This window comes from Prionailurus viverrinus, chromosome A2 (assembly GCF_022837055.1).
Source record: "Prionailurus viverrinus isolate Anna chromosome A2, UM_Priviv_1.0, whole genome shotgun sequence".
NCBI lineage: Eukaryota > Metazoa > Chordata > Mammalia > Carnivora > Felidae > Prionailurus > Prionailurus viverrinus.
The window spans coordinates 135311862-135321653 of record NC_062562.1 but is presented as its reverse complement, the minus strand read 5'-3'; the positions used below and the strand labels follow the sequence as shown (position 1 = coordinate 135321653).

Here is a 9792-nt window from a genome sequence, read left to right as displayed (position 1 = left end):
ACATACAATTGATAGTTTAACACAGGAGAATGTCATGGGAGTCTTGATAAGATCACTATTTTTTGAAGGGGAAGATGGATTAGAGAAGATAATATTGAAGGCTGGAGGTGAGGCCCATTAGGCAGCTGTGGCAACTAGCCAGGCAAAAGATGAAGAAGGCAATAGCAGTGATTTTGGCAGAAACATCTTCAAATACAATACACTTTAATTAACTAAAAAAATAGAGGAACACATTATTTTCAGAGAAAATGTAACAATAATCCTCAGAATTGTTAAAAATCTAGGAATCCTTGTCATAGAGAATCAAAGCCACACACTCATCTTCACAGTCAACTGAAGAGTGAAAAGTGAATGTATTTGTTATTGTATTTATAGCACATCAGCCCTCTAACTGACAGAAAAATTTTAATTTTTAGAAAATTCCTGAACAGCTAGATTCGTTTGCATACAGCGCCAAGGCTTTATCCAACTGATGTCACAGAAAGCAATGAGATAGGAAGTTCCTGAAACCTCCTTTTGTTCAATTCTTTCATTAAAGATAAGAAAACTGAGAGCCCAAGGTGAAACCTTTTGCAGGAGGTGACACACCTCAGTAATGGCAGTGCTGAGACTGGAATCCAGATGCCTAACCTGGAAGGCAGGGCCCTTTTCACAGCACTGTAACAGCTTCCCAAGAAAGGCATCTAAATAAATCAATGGGATGTGGATGACTATTGAAAAGAGGAAAATTTTTCAAAACTATAAAAAGCATTTTAAAAAGCCAAACACCTGCTTTATTATTAGAAGCTGGTCATTTTTCCAGATTAACTGATGGGAAAATCCATGCCAATATCAGCAGCTACTCTTCACATACTCACTTTCCAAAAATAATTTTGAACTCTAGTCTGGCTTCATGGCACCAGTATCCAAGTACATGTGATTTATGTTGTTTTACTTTCTTATTTAAAAAATTGAAAACAGAACTATCAGTTTATTTAGGATTAGCAAGGGACTTTCATTTCATGAGGAAGATGAAGTATGACGGGTTTATGAACAATTCATTGTGTATACTGTTCATCAAATGATAGAAAAATTTATAGGGAACCAGTTTAAGTGCTGAGAAAACAAATTACCAATCCCATAATTTTCCACAAATACGTTCCTGAATAAGCAATAACTCATATTTTTTTTTCTATTATGGGGTTTTAACAAGGTTTAAAAAGGTTCTTTATTGATTAATTTTGTATTTAATATAATAAAAACAATGAACACATTATGGTTTTTTAGAAAGTTTATTATAGAGACTCATTGCCTACTTGCCCCACCCCTGAAGAAAAGAACTAACATGTTTGCACATGAAACCTGGATCACTTGGTACAGAATTTCAGTCTATGAAATAAAATAGCTAATGGCAAGTCTCAGTAAAAATTCATTTTGACAGTAATCAATGCTATTCAGAAATAAGGAAGTCATATATCTCACTTGTTAAAAGTTAATAGGTTTTGTTATATGACTATGTGTATTTATTTTGGCTTTAAAACTTGTCAATAGCTATTTGGAAAGATATGATTTATTTAAGCTTATGATTTATTTAAATACATATTTTATTAATCAAATACTTTTAGCCAATCAACAGATCCAAATGTTAAAAAAAAACACTTCAAATACATAGTTGTATTGTTTATAGTATAACTGTAGTCATGAGACTGACCTTTTTAACTAACATAATAAAATCTATATAGTCAAAAGAGTGGTAATGTTTTAAGGTAATGATCATGAGAATCTTTTCTAATTTTGAAGTCTCTTTTGTAGCTATCTTCAAAAGGATAGGAATTTTATAATTAATCATTTGTTTACTTTGGCCCCAATAGTATTCCAGTTCAGTCATCCTTTATATTCACTAGTCCTAGTAATTTGGAAAAGTAAAATTAATATTCACTGAATGAAGATTTATCATCTATGAAGATGTTCAGAGGAATGTTAATTCAGGTTCTGATAATAATTCTGAAATTTGAGCATTTATAGACTTTTATGATATGTAAATTATAGTAACCACTTATATCATAAACATATTTTGTACATGCCTATCATTTTGGATAATGAGATTTTTAAAAGAATAGTGACTTATAATATTGAATAGGACTTTACAGTTCAAAAATGATAAGAATAATTTTATACTAACAAAATCCATATCAGATAACATCTTCAAAGTCTGTATCTGTTACTCTTTAACTTATATATATGGAACTCAATAGCATGGGCCCAACAAATTGACAACTTTCCTATAAGTCTTTCTCCATGAATCACTGTAGTTGAAATAGTACTTAAGTGTCAAAAATAGTCTTTATGTTGAGTGTTATTAAATAGCACCAGTATAACTTGAAGGTAAAATGAGATATTAACAGGAATGCAGAATACAGGTTTAATTTCTAACTATAAGAGAGAAAGCATCTCCTAGATGAAATACCATTTAGATCTGGATTATTTTTAAGGTCACAGCCAGAAAAACCTAAGTCAGAAAACTTTTCAGGATTTTGGTTAGAAAATTTAAAAAGAAAAATCTTATATATCGCTCTTTTATATTCTATTCCCAAAGAAGATATTTATGCTTACATAATCAAGACAGTGCAATCTCACCAATGAAGTTCCCCAGGAAAGATACATTTAATCATTCTATATATTAGTTCAATAAGATAATGTAATAAAGGTACTTGAAAGCAATCCGATTAGAGCAACATTTACAGTAAGTACAAAATATACAGTAAAATGCAACATTTTATTAAATAGACCTGCAGGTTAACAATATCTTATTTAAAGGAACAGATGTTCATGAATCTATTTTCACATTTATTTGTTTTATTATATTTGATATCTATTACCACTGCATGCTTTTGTTATTGTAATTCCTAGGACCTTTTTTTTTTTCTGTACATATTTTTCCCGTAAATATTGCCATGATTTTTTCTGCAAAGGTAATTTTAAAAGTATTACTCTCAGAGTAAAAAAATAAGAAATTGCATATTATTTATGAGCAGTTGTGACAAAACTATTATAGCGTTTAAGAAGTGTCCCTTGATCTTTATAAATTCATCATTATGAAATGTATACTTTTTTACTAAAGCAAAAACTGTCTGCCTTTAACATTAAGTGTTGCCAACCTACTGTTTAATTTGGGCTATAAAGTTTGTTATGAAATCCTTGGCTATTAATTAGAAAAGGATTATTTGAAAAGATCTGCCAATAAACATTTCTAAAAGTGGTTGCTTATCTTAAAAATTTGCTCGATTAGAACAATTGGGAAATGAACAGAACAGTAGTGCTTTTACATTAAAACAACACAGAAGTATTACAGTGTCCAAATCTCTAGACCTGGGGTCCAAGTGTTCAGTCGTGGCTTAGTTGCAAGCTGACAGAAGAGAAGCTGCGTCCTACACTTGTGCACAATGGGGCAATGACAACATCTGTTATGCTCTTCCATATTGTCTGCACTGAAGGCAGGACCATTAGGCAGGTCTTTACAAAAGGCATTATAATCCTGGAATGGAGGAAAAGATTTGTGTAAGGATTATTGATGTTACCAAATAAGGCCACTGACTCTTGCACATGCTGGGAAAGATACAATAATGGCCTAATTTACCTAAATTTGGTCGAACATTTGAAACAGGTAAATGAATAGTGACCCACATAGTGATAGGATGCACAGACATATGTTGTTTAAAAAAATAAACAGGCATGTAGATGACAAATACCAGTACTCTTTCTATTGGTGGCATGCTGTCTGAATCAGTAAAACAAAAAATAAATAAAACGGTAAATATATCTACCTGATCGCTGCCCCTAAACATTAACCTGCTTAATTCTTCATTTTTCCCTGAGGTTCTATTTCCTGGTAGCCTTTTCTGTTTCCTCATTCCACTTCCCTACCCCTTCATCCAGGCTGGGTTGGAGACTCCTTTTTTGTGCTTCTAAAGTACTAAAATAAAATTTCTTAATCCTCAAATTTACCAAAGGATATCTTAAGTAGATGGCTATATTTCTGTCTTTCCTACTAGAATTGGAGCTCCTTAAGTGAGGACATCCTTGACCTTTATTAAACGTTTGAGCTGAAGTGAATTTAGCATTCTGTCACATGTAATATTACTAATTTTTCATAGTCATTACAAAGAGCTGTGTGGTAGAGTTAAAAGAACCCTGCAAGTACTTTGACAGAACCCTGTCAAAACTCTTAGACAAAACAAAACAAACAACCTAGACTATCCTGAAATTATTTTTTCTATGTCTTTTCTTAAGATAACTGCAAACGTGCATATTCTTCATGCTGATTAATTTTCTATGTAATCCTCTGAATAATGCTCTCTGTTGTAGTAGTGCTATTTGAGCACAAAAGTATCTTTGAACACTCAGGAATTGCTGGGAGCCTCAATGGAATTTTTATTATTATCTGGATGGGCACAAGGAAGTAAGGTTGATTTTCTTGATTTGCTATTAAAATGTGACTTAAATAAAGGTCTGTTGTGCTTAGTCAAAAGTGAAAGGAAGACCAGGCAAATGTCTGATTGAGATATTTTTGGAATACTGAATTATTCATACTGACTGTCTATACACTTATATTTATCTCGTGTTTTGTTCTAAGTGCTAAAGACTTAAATTTTTAAAGAAATTAATTACTGGGTGTTTCAAAGCTAAACAGTTGAATGGAAACCAGAATGATGACAACTTTTGACTTCTTATCCCATTATGTTTCTCACTTGATTTGTGGCCCTGGGAATATCACTACAAATTAAAGTATGAACAGGAGCTCTTATGATTGGCTATAGGGATTAACATTTATTATATACCCTTGGAATGTCTTTATGATGCTACTATTATAATGTATATATGATGCCATCATGTATAAATAGAACAATCTGAAATCAGAATATATAGTGAAAACAATTAAAACAATCTCAAATTGATGTACTCTAAGACTAAACTTTAAATCAGAAAGTTTCCTAACCAAATCTACTTCACTGAGAGTACAATATACTTTCCACTCTTCCTTAGGCTAAGACATTTTCTTTCCCCATAACTTCTTAGATCTCCATGTCCTAAAAGGGAATTAAGCGGACAAAATGGACTTTCTAGTTCAGCAAAGTACAGTTGCTCACATTTGAGACTTAAGTTGATAGGATGTGGTGAACTCATTTTAATTTAATTTTATTTAAATCTATTTTATTTAAATTTATTTTAATTTCATTTTAATTTTCTTTAAGTTGTTGTTCTCTCACCGTGGGTCAGAAGATCCAATGATCCAAACACTTTGTAAAGAAATCTTATAATTTATAAGATTATACATTCCTCCATTGAATAACAAAGTGTTTAGGACAGAGACTTTTATTTAGCTTTGTATTAACTATAGTATCATGCAGATTGCATTGTCATTAGCAATTTGCTATATTAAATACTTCTTCTAAAAGTGAAAGTGCTACCACTATATTTCTATAAGTTGGACAATCTATCTGAATTGTATCCCAACAAAAACAAGGGGTAAGGGAGCTCCAGGCACATTTCTTTGATATGATCCCCTTATGACCAATAATCTGCTGTTGCTTAAAGGTGGCTATCTCAATCTGAATGTGGTATGGTATCAATACAATCCACTGGTCCCTAATGACCTGTACTTCTGACCTAGGATCCAATATCACCAGATTGAGCTCCAGGTGTTTTTATTGTTATTTGTTTAAAGAATCTAAAATCAGATCCACGGTGAGGAAGTGATGTGGTTTGAATATCTATTGCTGCATACTTTCATCGCTTTGGCCACCAATCTCTTTATAATAAACAACCCCTATTCCCTGCCCAAAGAAAAAAGAAAGAAGTGAAACAGAATAAAGGCTTACTCAAATAGATTTGTTCTGTAAGACGTCTCCTTGGTCTGGTCTTATCATGTCATGGGAATGTAATCTATTAATGATAAATCTATTTTATCAAGTTAGTTTTATAAACTAACCTTTAACCATTTTTGTTTGAAGTTACTCCTCTACTTGCAATCACAGCTGCCTGATGATGAATGGGTGATGGCTAAATATTAATGTTCCACATGAATGTAATTTGAAAAGCGAGCTGAGGTTAAATAATACATTTTATGTGACTGAAAAAGAAATGATTTGATGATTCATCATTGGAAGCACCACATACAAAAAACACCTTCCATTTTCAGGAGAGCCAGGTGAAGAGAAGCATCGTTGGGTAATTGTAGCTTTACTTATAGCTTTCCACCATTTAGTAAATGAAAACCATTTTGTTTTCAATTCCTCAGCAAGTGCTTTAGGAAAGCCCAGCTCTGTTGATTATAAATATGGCACTCTATACTTCCAAATAGCTTCATAGCCAACATTTCACAATATGCTATGTGGTTACTCAGTGTGTCACATTTTTGAGGTTAGATGACTGGCTTCAGTTCATTAGGAATCCAGAGTTTTATGTGCTGGCTGAGGCCTCTTTTTAAAAATCCATATGCTAATGTCAGAATATGAGCTAACTATACATCTGGCCTTTGTGAATCTGCTTATGTATAAAGGCAAAGATTTTCATCCTCTTCCAGTCTTGTGGCACTCTCAATATATTTTAGTTGTTGTCAATCTTTAGTGATCAAATTAAATAGTTGTTTTTTGTCCTTTACTTATTTGGTGAATTTTTATTTACCCTTTAAAAGACTTTTTAGACGCACCTGGGTGGCTCAGTTGGTTGAGTGTCTGACTCTTGATTTTGGCTCAGGTTATGATCTCATGGTTTATGGGGCCAAGCCTACTTTGGGCTCCCTGCTCACAGCAAGGAGCCTGCTTGGGATTCTCTCTCTCCTTCTCCCTCTGCGTCTCCCCTGCTTGCACAAACTCTCTCTCTTTCTCTCAAAATGAATAATAAAATAAACTTAAGAAAAACCCCTCTTTTTAGACTCCTTTCTCTCTACATACACTTCCTAGTGCCTCCCCCTTCCTCAACAGATTTACCAGAGTTTTCCTCAGAATGTACTCCTATACTTAGCCAGTTGCCCTGATATGCTAGGAGTAAATTGAGGGCAGATACTACATCTGTCTTACTCATCCTGGGCCCAGTGCCCAGCACAAACCAAGCATTTAGTAAATTTATTTGGTTGAGCTAACTAGCTAGCTAAGTGACTAAAGGATATTGATTTACAAGGTAAAAGGGAACTGAGAATAATTTCTTAACTTTTAACAATGGACACAACAAGTGTTAGGGTGTGGCAATACCATATGAAGTGAGTAAGAAAGACACCAAGGCATTTTAGGATTATACATGTCACCAGGACTGCCCTAGAGCACAAGCTTGACAACTGTGGCAATATTCCAGGGCGATCAGAATGTTCTTTCTCTCAGGATAAAGTGAATATCTTTTAATATAATAACAGCACAACTTCTAGGTAAATATAAAAGTTTCCTTCAAAAAAATTTTAACGCTTAAAATATTCTTCAAAGTTTTATGATGCATTTTGAGTGTGAATAAAGTTACTCAAAACATCCTACCAATGCCCAGCAGGTTTCTATACTTACTTTCCCTTGAAGTTGATGCCACTCTCCATGTCTCATAGGCAGAAAAGTAATTTGGAGGACTTCTCATTTCATTATCCTATGTAGCTTGAGTTTTCATTCATTTGTGCTGAGGGCCCCTCACAATTGCACACACATGGCATTTCCTCTGGTCTCATCCTTGCCATTTGCTAGTGGCAGGATTGGAGCAGCCCTCCATAGCACTGCTTAGCCAGGTCTGATATCCTTGTTCAGTTATACTGTCACTGGCATTCTGCTCAGAGATCACTTTTGTTTTACCCCAAGCACAGGTGGTGACTGAATAAAAGGTGATGAAAGAAATAAGATCCTAGCCCAGAACCACTGGCACAAGTCCTAACTCAGCCCTATAAGAGAACAACTTGTGGCAGGAAGCATGGCCTCCAGGTCTCCACCTCCAGTCAGCTGGGCCTTATTAACATCGGAAGGAAAATCACACCCGAGGACAGAGGAACATTACTTCTGTTTAAACTCCTAACCCAACCAACCTGTGATTCTAAAGAAAGCATACGCCCTACCAGATCTCCCAATTCTTGCTACTGTGTGGGTGAACTGATGAACCTTCTTGCAAGCTGGCCTGGGAGAAGGGGAGTGCAGGGGGCAGGTGGCAAAGAACATTCCTACTTTCAGAAAGTTGGTCCACCCCTGTGTGCCCTTTCTCACCAGATGTGCAGACAGCTGAGGGTGGCAAAGAGAATTCCTGCAGCGAAGGCCAGGGGGATAGCCAGGAACAATGTCAGGAACTTGTATATCACGTATTTGCTGATTTCAAAGAGGGCATGGCTGCAGATCCACACTTTGTCAAAGGAGTGCGTAGACACCGGCTCTGCAATCACATCCTCGAAGCCCACCTGCAGAGGCAAGACACAGGGATCCCGAACTGTCACCAACCTGCGCCCCCCCCCCCCCCCCCCCCGGGGAACCAGGGGTGCTCGGGTGCGAGTAGCGGGCTGGGCTGCCTATCTTCTCAGGGTCAAGTTGGGCGAACAGGAATTTGGCTAAGAATTCCTGGTTACACAAGCGACCCCGAGGCATGTGGATTCTGGGTCCCGGACCCCGCAGGGCTGACCCAGTGGCGAGGGTGGAGGGCGGGATCCGGGCTAGCGTAAAGGGGGAGCACCAGCGCCCCCAGGCCGTGGCGCGGCCCAGGTTACGGCCCGCCCCTGTTTTTCACCTTGAGGTTCGAGTTGAGCCGGTGGGGATCCCGGTCGGAGCCCAAGTCCGCGAACTTATCCGGGTCAGCGTAGTCGACGCCGCTGTGGCGGCTGTAGGAGTCGTCGTCCATGAAGAGCTGGACGTCTGCTTTCTCGGTCTCCAGTCCCATCGTGGCGCTCGGTGCGCGGCGGCTGCAGCCGGCCCGGCGCGGCCTTCCCTTCCCGTCGCGCCCCGCCCCGCCCTGCCTCGCCTCGCCTCGCCTCTCCCGGCGCGGCCCGGGCGGCGGCCGCTTCCCGCTGCCGGCTACCGCTCCCGGCCCGGACCCGACCCGAGCCCCGCCCTGCGGCCGGGCCCGAGGGGCGGGAACCGGACGCAGCCGGAGAGGTGGTTCCCGCCCCGCGACTCCCGCCGCCACTTTCTGGCCAGGTCCCCGTCTGTCCCCGGCCCGGCGCCATCCCAACAGGCACATTCCGGCCCTGCACAGGCGGGAGAAGCGTGCTCCGGGCACCAGGACCCCTATTCCCGCCACAGAGGGGCCGGAGGGCTCCCGGGTCTCATCGCTTGATGCCTAGAACTGTGATCCTTAAGAGCTGGCAGGTTGTTCTGGGATGGTGCACTTACTGCTGGGAGACAGCTAGGTGGTTAGGAGCGCCGGTATAGAAGCACAAGATCTGTCTTCTCCCTGCTCTACCATTTACCATGTGTGCTCGGGACCTCAGCTACCTCCTTGTGAAATGGGAGGAGTCGTTGCTGCTTCACAGAGTTACTGAGAATTAAATTCCCGTCAAACTCTTACGTGGTCTCTAACACACAGTTATGCACTCCTGATTGCCAGGCAATCCCACAAGTGCTAGAGGACCCAGCAAGCGCATCAGCTATGCATCTATCCCGGCGCCCACAGAATGTGTGAGCCTGTTGGAGGCAAGGTGAGGAAATGGAGTTGGTTTGGTGAGCTCACTACCCCTAGGGGTTTGCTCCCTCAGAGCAGAGAGGAGGTATCGCTTTTTCCTTCTAAATTAAAACGCTTAGTTTTCTTCTGAATCAAGTCTTGAAAGATTTCAGTTATTTCTGAGATGCAGTCACATCCACAACT

The 9792-nt window shown here is 38.8% G+C and overlaps 1 protein-coding gene across 2 annotated transcripts; it reads right to left on the bottom strand.

Annotated features, from left to right (window-relative positions):
* Nucleotides 1-1255: 1255 nt before the first annotated feature.
* CAV2 (caveolin 2) lies at nt 1256-9412 on the bottom strand. Of its 2 annotated transcripts, XM_047849093.1 has the most exons (3): nt 8719-9391; nt 8208-8395; nt 1256-3514 (listed from the first exon to the last, which is right to left on the bottom strand). In XM_047849093.1, the coding sequence occupies exons 1-3, from the start codon at nt 9166-9168 to the stop codon at nt 3364-3366; spliced, it is 789 nt and encodes a 262-aa protein (XP_047705049.1). In that variant the 5' UTR covers nt 9169-9391; the 3' UTR covers nt 1256-3363. The 2 variants fall into 2 exon arrangements, with proteins under 2 accessions (XP_047705049.1, XP_047705050.1); XM_047849094.1 differs by lacking the exon at nt 8208-8395 and having other exon boundaries at nt 8719-9412.
* Nucleotides 9413-9792: the final 380 nt, after the last annotated feature.